The 16,799-nt window shown below is 27.3% G+C and overlaps 1 protein-coding gene across 2 annotated transcripts in view; it reads right to left on the bottom strand.

Moving 5' to 3' along the window:
• LOC107449161 (acetyl-CoA carboxylase) overlaps window positions 1–16,799 on the bottom strand; it is a gene marked incomplete at its 5' end in the record, with an annotated part of 85,955 nt that overhangs the window by 51,933 nt on the left and 17,223 nt on the right. The window contains 10 exon segments of one of the 2 annotated variants that reach the window (XM_071188232.1): window positions 1,015–1,071; window positions 1,147–1,248; window positions 1,338–1,458; window positions 1,538–1,675; window positions 5,499–5,617; window positions 5,767–5,970; window positions 6,058–6,171; window positions 8,857–8,981; window positions 14,088–14,277; window positions 14,345–14,464. In XM_071188232.1, the coding sequence (XP_071044333.1) occupies window positions 1,015–1,071; window positions 1,147–1,248; window positions 1,338–1,458; window positions 1,538–1,675; window positions 5,499–5,617; window positions 5,767–5,970; window positions 6,058–6,171; window positions 8,857–8,981; window positions 14,088–14,277; window positions 14,345–14,464 (1,290 nt within the window). 2 annotated transcript variants of the gene reach the window in all.

The raw sequence follows: 16,799 nt of genomic DNA, 5'->3' as shown, positions 1-16,799 counted from the left end.
AAATAATTTTTCTTTTATATGTTTAAAAACATCAGTTATTAAAATGTCTTTACATATTTTATTATTTTTTTAATATTGGTGATCGAAATTAAGAAAATTTTTAAATTTTGTCAATAATCTCGAAAATTACTCAGTAGATTTTAATGGCTATAACTCAAACCAATCATACTGCTTGAAGACATGGAAAAAACGACCATTCTACAAAAAGCCTATAAAGACCACCAAACCTCAGCTTTCATAATGGTAAATTTCTCAGACATTTCATGGCTATAGTTCAAACGGTTCATATATTCATATAGAGAACCTCTAATTTACTCTCATCCACCATTACCCAAAAACGAACCTTATGATAACATAGGCTTAATAATCTCTTCAGGTTTTTCATTGAATGGCTGCATGCCTTTCCAAATTTTCGAAAAACCCTCTTTACCTGGTTTCAGGTAAAAAGATAATATCTTACAAGTCTATGTTAACTTCTTAGGGGTAAATTTGACCTAATTTTCTTTTTAATAAAAGATAAGGCATTGCAACATAACACTCATCTGGTTAACAGTTTTCTGGAAAGTAAAAGTATGGATTAGCCAGTGGATGCCCTTGGATGGATTAGCCAGTTAAGTCTATAACCTGAACATTATAAAGCATGTTTAGGATGTTGGGACTTCTTAGATCTTCCGTGTCTTACAAAGTTTTATCTTTTTGCATTCTTCCTTCATCTTTTCTTTCTTCTAAAATACTAATTTAAAATAAATGTAAACACTGTGCAACAAAACTTTAAGCGGCAAGCCTCAAGTTACCAGCTTTAGATGGTAATCTTGATGTAGTGAAAAAAAATATGCTTTATTAGCAGAAAACAATGATTTTGCAAATAGTGACAATAACTCAGGAAACAAATATTATCCTAGTTACTCAAAAAGTGATAAATAAATCAGCCACATTGGAGTATATAAACCTTATGGTTTATCATAGCTGCAGTTAAAATGCTATAAAAATAAAATTAATATCGAAACAATTTACCTTGTGTAAAACAATGAATGTGATGCGACGCAGTTTCTTACTGTTGAAATGATGTAGCTAGAATTTAAAAAAAGCTTCAAATTGATTATTTTTATTACAATGCAACACAAAATAACTAAGTTAATAACTTACATGTTCTTTGCAAAACTGGGCAAACATCTTGCTATAATTATTATCTTCATCCATACTTTGCATCAATATAGCAACATTAATAATATTTAAATAATCGGCATGCTGAAGGAGAAACAGAAAAAAGAAAATATCAGTACCTATATGTATTAAATTTAAAAAGAAACCTAGTAAATAAAAAAGCTCATAATTACAGAAGATTCCTCGGGTGTCAAATTTACCCCATGTTCTTCTTCGTAAGTATTTGAGTTAGCATCTTCTGTTCTGTTTGGAAAATCAGCAGTTTCAAAAAGTTCTATCATCTTTTCAAAATTGCTGTAGAAAAAGAAACACATGAATTTTTAGAACCTATAATTAGACTAAAATAAACTAAAAAAGTTTTCTTTCATCATACCTCTTAAATGCATCAAAACTTGAGAAAGCTGCTAAGAGTCCATATCTATGACAATTTTCATAAGCTTCTTTTATATCCCAACTAGAAACAGATGATTGGTCTTCACTCTTCATGTTGCAAGATGTGAAATGAAACGCTCTGAAAAAGAATATATGAAATGTATTACTCAATAAGTATACAGCAGAAAGATCAATAAAAATACACTAAAAAAGGACATTTCTTAATTTTTTTAGTAGCTATTTATTAAGTACATAATATTTTCTAAAAAAATCATTTTTTATAATATTTTAGAGGTGAAGAGATAAAACAAAGGAATTTTAAATGATAACAAAGGATAACTCAGGACCATTAATTACAATTTGGGAGAAAATTTTCCTTTGCAAAGTTTTCTAATGCAAATAAAAAATTTCAGAGAGGCTCTGAACAAAGGAGGAATATGGTATTTCTACTTTATTCAGCTATGCTTTCTTATAAAAATTAAATGCAAACATGCTTGTCCAGAAACTATAAATAGTTCATGGCAGAAACTTAGAACATCTTTGAAGATAAAATTTCATTGCTTAACCCCTTTCTTTCTATGCACTGTGCATGCAATACAATTTTAATATTATTATCTATTAATCCTCACCAATTCCATCTAATTTTTTAACACACAATATTTTAATAAGCAAATGCTCATTTTCTACTTTATTACCAAACCTTTTTGATTCTTAATTTAACATTTACTTTATCAGAAATGTATTTTTCTTTATTGTTCTTATTGATTTATAATTCTATTTTCCTATAGCAAATTATTGGAATTAATTGTCATTTTAACTTATAATATCTTAAATTCCAGAGCCCTTTCATTTTGTTTTTGGCCATAATTCCCTAAAATATGATTTTTTTTTTGAAGTTTTTGTCTCAAAAAACACATAAAACCAGATAAAAAATGTCGTTTTTTGTTATTGTGGATATGATGAATCCACTTTTGATATTTCATAAATGATATGCATGATTTTCAGCCCTCTGATTTGCACTTTGTCTATATGTTATTTTAAATAAAAATTAATATAATTCTCTTATATTAATAACTTTTATATAGATACAATATTTTCATTTTTAACAGATTTTAATGCAGAACATTTATTATGTTATCAGTTTTTAATAATTTTTTGATAAAAAAAACACCTCGAAAACATTTGATCAAAATTTCCACAGAACTTGTCACATGACTACAAAATTATTTCATTGTTTTGGAAACTGATATTAAATAATGCATATGAAGAAAGACAAATTAAAGATAGCCATATGTCTAACTTATGAATAAAGGCAGAAAAAAATCATTGCATCAAAAGTATTTTATCATTTTCTTTATGACAAATCTGACACTGTGTTATCCATTATGTTTTCTACTATTTCTTAGTTAGCATTGCTTTAAAGAAAATTTTTTTATTTGCAATAAATTTACCTTTAGTGTAAAAATTAACAAATTACTTATTCAAACAAAATAGTAATCTGTAAAGCTTAAATGAAACAATCAGTATCCTTTTACAGTTATTTAATAACTCAGTTTTTTTAATAAGTTTCACTTAATAGCTATTTTTTGTATGCATATTAGTGTATTTGATGATTATTTTGTAAGAACTATTATTTCTGCAAAATAGTTTTGTAAATTATACTTAAGTTTGCTTTTACTTTAAAAAAAAAAACAAAAGAAATTAGCTACATTAAATTTTGTTTAAAAAGTAAAAGCAAATAATTTTCAAGTAGATGGATATAAATGTACTTTGTTCAACTTCTAATTAAACAATGGTTTAATCTAAATAATTTGATGATTGTGACTTAAAAGTAAAATCTGTGAAACCTTTACAGCCAAACATTAAAAATTCCAAAACAAGGATAAAGTAAGATATGTTTGGTAAAAGAAAATACACAGATAAATAAAGGTTCATGGAATTTTAAGAATTAATGAAAATTTTATAAACTAAGAAATTTTGTTTAATTTACTAGATAAAGATATAGAAAAATTTATAATATAATGTCCTCTTGTTATTTCCAGACTGTCCCCAATTCTAAACAATAAAAGAATATAAAGCTTTAAGAAATAAAAAATTTAAAAAAAAACAGAAAGAACATCAAGATTTTAATTTAAAGAAAAATGATAAAAGATATTCTTAAGAAATAAATAATGCCAAATACAAAACATAACCAAAGTAGAAAAAAAGGCTTAAAAAACACAATGTATAATACGCCTATTTTTCATTACATAACAGACAATAGAAGTTAAATATTAACATTTTATCAAGTATCGAACAATATTTATTACAAAGAATAAAAGTACCATAATTTCCTTTGTATAATCTGGGAATTACCAGTTAAAACATGTTATGTAAATGTGGATAATCTGCCAAAATTATTTTTACATATCAGACATGACGAATAATCTTATTGACTTGAGCAAGCCATACGAATGTAAAGGACCATTCACACCGAGTACCAAAAATTTTCACATATGAATACAGAGGTGCAAACGAAAACCTTATTGGTGAAATATATTTACCGAAAAAAACTTGTCAATCAAGTTCTCGTTCGAATCTCTCAATTCTCATACACGATTTTTTCACATCCAGCGTGAACATCTATAAACATGATTGCATGTCGGCTCACTTATTTCCTTGCTGATGCTCATTGGCTCATATATGATACAGATTCCCTCACATATGACGTAGATTTTGCCATGGGAGGGGCTTTTTAATTTTATCTGTGGCGAATGAACCCTCATATAATATCATATTTTCACCAAATATCAGTGTTTTCATTACAGAAAAAAAATGGGAGAGAATTTCTCCCCCTTTCTCAAAAACAGGGTGAGATTTCAAAAAGTTAAGTGAGATTTCTAAAAATTAAAAAAACACGAATAGACTTGGAAAATAATTATTTCTTTAATTATAATATATTTTAAACATCTTCTAATTGAATATTTTTGCTGCATCATCATATGGAAAATGTTCTATATCTACTTTTTTATCAGCTATTTATTATTTGGCTGAAAAATATCAGTATTTGTTTCATTTTGACAGTTTCTACCGACATTTGTTTCATTTTCATTTGTCCGTTACGGAGTAGAAGATGTCGCCTTAACAAGGTATTCGTCCATCTTACATTCATGCACAAAAAATGTAAACGTCTTACATGAAGAAACCTTACCTACGGTGAACACATGGTTGCAGAGAAATGTGTTCTGAAAGGGGTTCCGTGGTTCGGGGGGTGGTGTCCTGCTTTTCGCACCGGTTCTGAACAATACTGGTAAATAGGGAAGCTAGATGACAAGGACCGATGTTCAAAATAATGAAAGATCAAGGAAGAAAAGTGAAAAAGATTTTATTCATAATGGTAAAAGAAGAAATTTTTTCCAAAATTTGCGCAATTTGAAATTGATTAAGAGAGTACGCGAACTTCTCGAGTCAATAATTTTTTATTGCGAGAAAAGAAAAAAATATGAGAGATTCTCGCGTTCTCGCGCTGTAGTGAAAACACTCAAATATGCTTTGTCACTTGCTTTTGATTTACGATTTCTTTAACTGTCAAAAATTATAACTCTGATAGTATCATTTAACAATACATATTTTTATTAGTTTTAACACTTTATCGACATAATTTTCCCACCTAGCATGCTTCATCACCTGCTTTTGAAATGAATTTCATTACCTTTAATTGTCAATAATTAGAATTTTTATGGTGCACTTTTACAATATATTTACATTTGAAAACACAATACTCACTAATCAAAGGTGAGTTTAAAACTGTATATAACCACTTTACACTTTTTTCTTCTAATGAATGAACAATTAAATAAAAGTTTCCAAATAAAAAATGCAAATAAAAATACAACATATAATAACAATATATAATATCAAATAGTAATATAATTAATGATACATATGACTTAAAAGTAAAATAGCTAGGAAATATTTGTTACCTATTAGGATGAGATGAAGGAAGTAAAAACTGAAAGACAACAGCACAAATGCCAGATATTAAACTTTGATGTTTTAAGCATGTCAATTCATATGAGATATAGGCTCGCCTAACATAAACCTAAAATCAAAGAAACACATTTAATGAAAAATGTACATTAAATTTTTATAACACTTTATAAAGAACAAAATACAATAGAAAAGGTTCATTTAAAAAAAACTGAAAATTCTAATGCACAAAGTCGAATTATGTAAAGCACAGAAACTCACTTCTAAAGCAGCTCTTTGCACAACAATGTTACTATGATAAAAAAAATCTTGCAATACATCAAAAATAGAAGTTTCAGACATTATTAGTTTTTGAAGGTTTTCAGGACAAAAGTCATGGCCATACATATCTATTGCAGATAAAAATATGGATTCCATTTGATTGTGGCGCAATTCATATGGAGGCTGATGAGCTGCAATCAAAACCTAAGCAAATAATTTAAAAATTAATAATCTTTACTTAACAGCATAAAGAAGGCATTGTAAGCAGTAGTATTGCAAAAACTATATTACCTGTCGAGCTCTCAGAGCAACTTTGGAATTTTCAGATTTATTCAAAGTGGTAAGATCATTTAAAATCATTCCAAGTTCATCAGTCAAACCAGGTTCATGTCCACACAAATGATCCTGGAATTATAAAAATTCTGACAGTTAAAAGATTAGAAAACTTTCCAAAATAATGCTTTTCTTATACATCCTTTCACAAACTATGAATTGTTTTCCCAAATTAAGCTAATGTAAGAAAATTTCTATCTTAATAATTGCCTGATTTGAAAAGAAAATTATTAGACAATATAACATATTATAGATGCTACAGGTAAAGTTTGAAATACAGAAAATATACACATAATAATAATAAATAAAATTTACAGTTCATGATAACATTTAATACTTATTATTAAAAGAAACACTTTATTACACTAATATAGTAAACAACTAAAATATTTTTGGCTGGTTAAAAGAATATGAATGACATGCTTTTCAATTCAGAGAAATAAGTATCACACACTTTAAGATTCTGTTTTGTTCATAAAAAGGGGAAAAAAACAACAAAATATAAAATTTTTGATATATTTGAGCAAACATTAATATTTTATAAATATTCAAAATATTTTTTTCTCACCAGCTAGGTTATTGTCATTTCTAAATAATCTTTACTTTGAAATCACATGTTCTGAAGAAAATCCAATAATTATGAATAAAATGTTTTTTTTTTTCAAGAGCCATCTTTTAGCCTTACCATGTGATATCTTTTATCTTATGAATGAATATATCTTAACATATGATATAGCACTTATGGTTTTGAACATGTTTTAAACTCAGTATATTCCTTCAACTTTAACAGAATTTTTTGTATTTGTAAACCAGTTTTTGATAAAACAATATTATTACCAATCAGTTAAAGGGAGAAAGGCTAGTATGAACATTGGTTTAATGCAAAGGAATAACAATTATCTATCAATCAAAATTTCTCTCTAACATTTTTGGCAGATTTATAACATTTCAAACATTGATCCAAGGGTCAAAAGATGTTTGGAAGACCAAAATTCTTCATAGGTTTGGTACGCTTTTTAATTCTGTACAGTAAAATTTCTTACTGTTGAAATGAGTATGTTATTCTCACGCTCAATTGTTAGTCTTTAAAATGTGACAAGTTACGTGTGTTTTACATCTTCATATGGAACTACTTGACAACATACTTAATTGTTGAATAGTAAATTATAAAACAAGGTTTTTATGGTGAAAAAATAAATTCCTTATTTACAAATTGGGCTTTCTCTGATAATGTGGGTAAATTACTAACACTTTGAGTACTAAACTTACTAAATTAGACTGATTTTGTAAAGTAATTAATTTATTCTCAATTTTTTTTTTTTACATTTTATGATTTTATTAAATTAATTTTTTTTTAAAAAAAAAGCACATTTTATTATTTTTTTCTAAATGATCTTCATTTATATAATTTTATTATTTTAAATAGCAGTTTCAAAATTAATTTATTCGAATATATAAGCATATTCAGAATGCTGCTTAGTAAACTCTTATGGCAAATTTTTAAAAACTATTCCACTAACTCCTCTTTCCCTTTCACAAAAATGTAAAATTTAAGTTTATCAATGGAGATAGTGCAAAAAATCCTAATGGCAAGCATGTTTCAAAGAAAAAAAATTTTTGAGTGCATTTTAATTATATTTTAGAAAAAATTCTCAGTTTTTGAATTCTGCTTAATATCTACACAGAAGGTAGAAAATGTTGAGATTTTGTACATATTCTATAAAACATATTAATATGAAATTCCTAACAAAATGCATCAGAACATCATTTCATTGAATTTAAAACATAATTTCTATTTAAAATGTAAGGAGATGCTTCACTATTAAAAAAATATATTTAAGATGGTCACATGTAAAATTAATTGGATAAACCAAACCAAAAAAATGTATAACCCTTCAGCTATTTCAGAATATTATCTCCTTCAAACATATAAAGTTTACAAAAAGGTGAATCAGAAAAACTCAAGTGTCTTAAACCTCTAGCAGTCATGCCTCTTACTAAGTATGCAAAATCTTATAACTCTGAATTGATGTTTTAAGTTTTAAAAAAATTATAAGCTGACCAATGACGCAGTTGATCTGCATGGGGTAACATTAAAAGCTATCCTTCATTAACAATACTTTTATAACTATAGAATTAAAAGCTAATAAAACATGACTAAAATTTAGACATTCGATACAAATTTTTAAATAAATATGTGCTACACTCATTTTACAGCATTCTACGTACAATTGAAGATCCAAAATTCATTGTTTATGAGAATACCAACTTATAATTCAAAAATTTTGCCCATACATAATGAAAAATGGTGACTTAAATCCATCAACAAAATCTAAGATGTTTTTTATAATTTCTGGAATTTCAAACAATTATAGTCTACTTTTACTAACTTCAAGCCCATTGAGGTATCAAAAGACAAGAAGAAGGTAGAAGACAAGTTTTCTGTATTACAGCTAAAGGATTTTACACTTAAGTTTTTTTTTCACTCAAAAATAAAGATCATGTAATGATAATAAAGATTATTTAATTGATAGAAAATTTTAATTAACATGCATCTTAAACACACAACTTTTAAAATAAAAGAGATCAAAATGTTTTTTTTATTAGTAATTTCTGATAAAAGTTTTTTAAAAAAATTTTGAGATAATAAAGATTTCTGTAGTTTAGATAGTTTCCCTTAGACCTGATACCAAGGTAAAAGGGTACAAAAAGAAAATATTTCACCACTCTAATGTTATATTAAGAATTTATTCTTACTATTAGTTTTATAATCAATTGATTCTTCTTGTTTACTTGCAAATGGGAAAATATTTTACCGACAACAGTAGCCATGTCTTCCTTATGCTTTTCTCTAAGTAAAGCAACACATTTATCATAATGACCTGTGGAAATTATAAGAATTGCGATATTCAGTAACATTTTATTAATATAACAATTGAATCAAAGACAGTAAACAAATCCGAAAAACACAAACAAAAAGGTTTAAAAATAATGCAAAATAGAAATTTCAAGGCAATATTCTGCTAAAAAATGAACTTAAGGCAAACTCTGAAAGGAAAATCTGCAATATTTATTTGTATTAACTACACCAAATATGAAAAAAATCAGATGTATGCATAACAGCTTTTTTTATGCAATATCAAATACTCTTGAATAATTCTTCTTAGGATAAAATTGTAATTATATACTGCTCAGAAAAAAATACTAAAATTTAGAAAATAAAGTATTAAAAAAAAAACTTTATAGCTTAATTCAAATAGATAGAAAAATTGAAACAGTTTTCTCAATAGTTAATAAATAAATCAAAGAAGAGGCTTTTTTTCTCATTTCCCCCCGCTACGTTGAATGAAATATTTATTATTAATATTATTATTTTATTATTATTAGCATCCTCAAAGGCCTTCTAGAAAAATTTGTTTGTATGCAACAGCATTACAAACAAACAAAAAATAAAGTCGCCAAATTATTAATTACAATTTTTTTTTAAAAATGGGTCCATCAACATCTTAAAAAATCAATAAATTGATTTTGTTTTTACTTCTTTTAAACAAATGATTTTATATACTGAACAAACGATTTTATATACTGATTTTTTTTATAACAACGTAGAATAGTTTATTATTTTAAGAATATTTTGTTTTTCATCACATTTCAAGTTAGTCTGATGTAAGATGTACTTTTTTTGAACATGAAAGATTATTTATTTCGAGTACCGGAAAAAATATATATACAGGCCTGTCGCTAACCGATTCGAGAGGGGGGGTGTTGAAGCTTATTTTGCCGAGTGTCATATATATATATATATATATATATATATATATATATATANTTTCCTTAATTTATGATAACCAGTGTATATATACATATACACAATTTGTATATGGTTAAAGCTTGATAATCAAAGGTAAAACAAAACAGATAATGCGCCACAAAACTTGAGCTTCCAAAGTTTATTTTGAAATCATTTTGACTAGTTATAAACATAATGCTATTCATCGAAATAATTTTTACAGCACTTAAAAATGGAACCGCCATAGGTGAAAAATGTCGTATTATTGATAACTAAATAGTACCGGTAATTATTCAAAATAATACAAAGAAAATAAAGTTTTTACATTTCTATTAATTATATTATTAAAATGGATACAAAATATTAAAGAAAAAAAATAGGTTTTCAGTAATAGTAATTAATAATTATTTGTGGAAATAATTTTAAAAAATAAAGTTGTAGATTTAAATGTTTTTCAATGCAGCTTTGAAATACTTTTTACTCTATATTTAAATATTTTTTGAAAAATCACTCAGTAATTAAAATTTATCTTTTGTTTCATCTAAACGTTGTTACCATAAGCTAATTAGAGCAACTGTTTGAAGATAAGAAAGTAAGTCATAATCAACAAATACAGTCTTCTATAAGATATTGATTCAAAACAAAATTCATTCAAAAGTAAATTGTTCTTTCATCTTTAAAAAAATAAGAAAAAAAAGTTATTTTCTATTTTAAATTATATTTTGTGAAGGAGTTGCTAACGTGAGGCTTAAAGTAGCCAATCGGGGAAGTTGGGAAGATTTATGTGTTGGATGTTTATTCGTGATTGGGAGTGAAAGTATTGGTCTTTTTTAATTACAGTCGCGGTATTTCATGCACGGAACAGCAAAAAGCGCTTCAATCTAATTCTCATTTCAAATATTTTCCCCTACAGAATTTTCCCTACACAGGTACCTTTTTTACCGGGACCTTTTTTTCCAGGGACCTTTCTTTCCGTACCTTTCTTTCCGTACCTTTTTTTCCGGGACCTTTTTTTTCCAGGTACCTTTTTTTCCGGGACCTCTTTTTTTCCTAGAATCTTTTTAATCAATTTCATCTTGCTGAAAATTTCTTCATTTGTCGCAACTGTCATTGGTGCAGTTAATGCTAATCGATTTAACAATAAAAACTTATGAAAGCATTTATGCTAAAATGATTATTCTGCATTTTTATTACAAAACTGTGAATTGAATTTTTACATAATTACAAAATTATTAAGTTTTTTTTACTAATAATTAACTTAAACAGATGAAAAACTGTTAACTTAAGTCAAAAAGATAATATAAAAACATTAAATACATAAGAAATACAACAAAATAGCTAAAAAGAATTATTCATAAAAAAAAACTGAAACTTTTCTATTTTTAAACACCTTACATTTTCAATAAAATAAGCATTAGTACATTTTTGTTCATAAAGGATTGCAGTTTGGACTTATAAAAACAAAGCATACGAACAAATATAGAATTTGATGTTTGAAATTTCAATTAAATAAGATCTATAAAAAATCATTTCAACTGAAAAAATATTTTAAAAAAAAGTACTATTTCAAACTCAAAATATAAAGCTTAGTAAAAAGTAAAAAACGGAAAAGGAATTCCAATTTTCGGAATTCAAATGTGATTTATCTTCTATCCCTAGCTCCTATTAATGAATATAAATAACATAAAATTTTTAATTGCTCTTTTTTCTTTCTTTTAATGATTTTACGGCACTAAAGAGATTAAAAAATAATTTTATCCGCTTCATGAAAATTAATTTTTACCCATATATACATATATTTTTAAAAAAAATATTGTTTTTTAAGAAAGTCTTATACTTAAATTTTTAAGCAGTAATTGAGGAAATAATTTAATTGAAAAATAATAACACATTTAACGCAATTTAATTAAACTGAATATTTAAACAATAAGACTGCAAATAATAAACATGTATTCATAAAAAAAAATTATACTTACATTCAAAACTTAAGAAACTGCGGTAGATTGGATGATCGTTGGCTTGTGAGCGGATTTTCTATTTTATTCAATAATAATATGGATTTATAAAATACGCTTTGAGTAACTAAGTACCCGTACTAGACAGTTAAAGACAGGTCAGTGAAGTAATTGGTACCACAGCTGCATGTGCATTGAGCCCCGTCCTTCCCCTCCATAACGACATGGACAAAGATATTGTCTTTATTCTTAGAAAGAGTAAGAGAAAACGTGAGAAAATATAGCTTAGGGCATTTCTAGCTAACCACTTTTAAAACACACTCGATTTTTCAAGTTGACAGAAATATCGGGGGTTTTGTCTGCTGCTTCACAAGATCGGAGTCGCAGCACCTTTTTTTTTGCTCCTTTTCATAGTGCGGTAACGGCTTGATCAAATAGAATTGCCACTTTTCCATGAATATTCGGAATCCAAGAATTAATAATGAAACCAAAATTACAACATTTAAAACTTTGAACTTGGCAACCATCCACAAATTGTGTGAAATGATTGAAGTGTTGATTCGATTGAGTGCAACTCAATTTAATGTTTCAGAATTCTTATGATTCTTGAAAAAGAATATTAAAAGCAAAATATAATATTTTATTTTCAAAACAGAAATTTTTATAAAGGTGAATTGAGGATCACATATATGTTTACTATTCTCCATAGAGAATATCAAATTTTGTTGTGGTGATTAATTGTTCTAAAGATATGAATTGGTCCTTGAACAATTTATTTTAGGTTAAAAAAATTTTTAACTCAAATAATAATCCAATCATCATAGAATTTTAAAAGTTATGAACTGAAGGGTAGTTAACAAATTAAATGTTTCTTCCTTTTTTTTTTCTTTTTTTTTTAATGTTTAAAGTCCTTTGGATTTAGTAAAATTCTTCATAGTAGAAAAATAGCTTTTACTAATTGAAAATATAAATTATTTAATAATTTGTGTTGTTTAAACAGAATTTAACAATTTAAATAAGATATTTTGAATAATACAGGTACAATTATTTGTAATTCTTCCCCAATATTTTGTAGGTAAAAATAAAAAATAAAAAGGTTGCATCACCTGTGCGATTATTTCATTTAAAATTTATTAATTCTTTAAAAAAGACTCATGTAAGTTCATCACTTCCTTTAAAAAAATTACTTAAACCTCTAATAAGGAGTTAATATAATAATATAATTCAGATAATTAACATCTGAATTTTATGATACATTATTAGCTAACTAAAAATTAAGGTCACTGAAATTTTTTTAAATTTAAGAATGTGTCGTTGAAACAATAATACAAGAGAAATGGTTTTCGAGATTGCTTTGAATTATCATAAATGGTTACTCTTGGAGGAGAAAAAAAATAGATTTAAAAACACATTTCATAACAAGATTTGCCGAGTCGGGTCTGGGATCCCGAAACGGACGAAATTCAGATAACATTGAAATCCGTTTAAATTTCATCACCAATGAAATATCCAATAATAAAAGAATTTTGGCAAAGTCGGGATTTTGGCTTGTATTATCGGTCATCTTGCTTTGAGTTATCATAAATGGTTACTCTTGGAGGAGAAAAAAAAACTAAATTTAAGAACACAATTCATAACAAGATTCGCCGAGTCAGGTCTGGGATCCTGAAACGGACGAAACTCAGATAACATTGAAATCCGTTTAAATCTCATCACCAATGAAATATCCGACAATGAAAGAATTTCGGCAAAGTCGGGATTTTGACATGAAAAAAGTAAAAAGTAAAAAAATGGCCGACTATCAACCTGAATTTGCCGACTGGATGATATCGCTGGGGGGGGGAGACACCCCCCTCTCNCCCCCCCCCCCCCCCCCCCCCCGTTGAGGACGGGCCTGTATATATACATCATATATTCAACTCTTGGATAGGAAAAAAATTAATACTTTATTTTTATTACAAAAAATTAATACTATTAATAATACTTTATTTTTATTTAAAAAAATTAATACTATTATTAATACTTTACTTTTATTTAAAAAAAATTTATAATGTTATTAATACTTTATTTTTAACTAATATTATCTATTAAAATACATGATAAAAATGTAAGCACATTTCAACAAAAAATTTCAAGAAATATACAAACTTTGTTCCAGATATAAGTAAAATTTGTCAATTTTTAAAAAAAACATCAAAAGGCTGAGTACAAACACCAAAAGAGTAATGATTTAAGATATATACCATGTTGGAATTCAGTTTCTACAGATAAATATAGCTTTAATAAATCTTGTACAACTGCTTTCATTCGCCCTCTGATTCCATTTCTATATCTTTGAACTAACTGTACAATGCCTTGAGTTGTCATAAAGAACACATCACGATCAGATCTTTTTTGAAGAGTTGCAGCATAACTATCAATGACGCTAGCAATCTAAAATAAAATTAATACTTAAAAACCAAATAAAACACTAAAAAAGTTATGAAAATGGGAAGCTTACTTGTTGACTTGGAAATTGAGCTAGCACAGATGTAATATTGCTGGAGTACATGGCCATCAATTTCTTAATATGTTTTTCAACATTAGGTGGAATTCGTCCAGATATAGATGATATTATATCCTAGCAAAAAATATATAAAATGGAAAATCAATTCAAAAATAAATAAATTAGCAGACAAGTCATTTAAACTTTTAGTAATAGTTAATATTTTAAAAAGTGCATATTATTAATGCATATAAATTGCAAGAAATGTTCTCAGTATATTTTGACTTCATTCAATATATTTTGACTTCTAAAACTCAAAACATTACTCAGTACATACTTCAGTAGCTAAACATACATACTTCATACATAAAAACATACTTCAGTAACTTTCATTTACTTTATTTTGTAACACATTTTAAAAATTACACAATAGAAGCACAGAAAATTTTGCCATATACCAATGCTTCTCTGAATAGATTTTTTTTTTCTTTTTCAATGAATCACATTTCAGAGTGAAATTTTTGTGTAAGTCATCAATCTAGTTACTAATCGAAGTCAATGATATGAACTATAAAAACTGAGTCTTTCAATGCCTAGTCTAAACATTGGAAAGACTTTTTAAATGGATATAGTTTTTAAATATTATCTAATATCTGTATGGAAGATTTTTTTTCTGTTTGGTGGCTTAAAGATAATAAAAAATAACCATTAGGTTTAAAAATATTTTTTAAAACCTGGTCGAAGATAATTTAGATGCATCCTTATTTGCTCTGTTCAATGTAATTGTGATTAATTTCCAAACGTAAAGATAGCATATTTTACTCTTGTATTTTTATTGATGAACTTTCATGTTCAATTTACATTTCCTCAGAGAAACTTATAACCTAATTTCAGCCAATGGTGAATAAGAAAAGTTTTATAGTGTAGTAAATAACATAGCTAAAGAGATATTCAATTTATCTTAAAGCTGATATTTAACCTTTTTTAACAGCTGGTAAAACATAGGAAATCGGAATAACAAAGCAAAAGGCTGTATCCAAAAGGTTCCCTGTACAGTGCACAGTAAAATATGAGCAACCCTGAATAACTTTTGATCTAATGATTGGATCTTCAGGTTCTAGGACTCATTCTTAACATTTAAAGGAGACCTCAAATGTGCTGATTAATTTGAGCAGACAATATTTCAAATTACAAATTCAGACACAAAACACATTTTCTCTGAATAGATACACTGTTTTTTTTAACAGATTCGAATTTCTTACCCTCGAAATATAGAAGGCAGCCACAATCTGGGAAATAAAGTCCCAATATTTTGGTCAGAAGAGAGGTTCAAAGTTTGGACCCCTTAATGTTAATTTTTACTCTTAGCATACTTTACCATACAAGAGTGGCGCTAGACTTAGCCCGACAGGGGGTCAGCAATGCCCCGACAGGGGGGCTCAGATAATTTTGAAAATAAGCAATAATTTTTAATATGCGAAAAATAATTAATATGACACATAGACATATTTGTTCTGATAAAAAATTTATCATGATTCAAATATTAACAAAGGAAAAATATAAAAGTGATATCTGAATAAATAAACAATATATGCACATCCATCATAAGATTCTACAGTGTTCTTAATTAAATATTTTACTCAAACAATGCAACTCAAACAATAAAAAATTTATGCACAACTAGAAAAAATTCCAAAAATTCGAGCTTACTACTACTAATGTTTAATTCCGTAGCCTTGTAATTTTGAACCTAATCCAGCAGACAAGAGAACTCCAGGATCAAGTAGTGGAAGAAATTTTTGCATTCGTGGAGGACGTTTTGATAGCCCGCATTTGAGTTACATGGAGAGGAAAACCACGAAATCCTCCTACGGTTAGTCTGATACCAAGGGAACTCTAAGAAATGATCCGCTTACCACTGAGGATATTTCACGTCAGCACTGTGGTCGGTAAAAGCCGGGTGTGGAATTCATATCACTCAGCCATCACTGGGATTCGAACTCGGTGCACCTCATTCGGAGGAGAATGCTCTATCCCTTGAGTCCAACTTTATTGAGTAATAACTCTGCGGCAGGTACCAATTTTCCAATTTTATTGATTGGTACCAATTTTATTGATTTACTTAAATTTAATCACCTTCAAAATGTAAATGGTAATTCAATCGTAATTTTTGTAGAAAAAAAGGGAAATAAACCGTTTTTCCTCTAAACCTGCAATGAATGCAGAAGCAACCACGAGGGTTAGTGAGCAAAATGAACAGGTAGCGGAGCCTTCCAGTTCTTTAAATAATTGTTAAATTACTAGTTATTAACATGCATACTTAAAAAAATACGAAAAACATTTTTCAGTATTAAGAAATAATAATTAAAAACTGCCATCAGCTGGAATAGAGCCCCCGATCTCACAGTTTTGTGTTAGATTTCATAATCATCAGCCCCAAATATACAAACCTGCCTTGCGGATATTTTTT

This window comes from Parasteatoda tepidariorum, chromosome X2, assembly GCF_043381705.1.
Source record: "Parasteatoda tepidariorum isolate YZ-2023 chromosome X2, CAS_Ptep_4.0, whole genome shotgun sequence".
NCBI classification, from domain to species: Eukaryota; Metazoa; Arthropoda; class Arachnida; order Araneae; family Theridiidae; genus Parasteatoda; species Parasteatoda tepidariorum.
The sequence above is the reverse complement of the archived record's forward strand: the minus strand, read 5'-3'. Positions and strand labels throughout refer to the sequence as shown.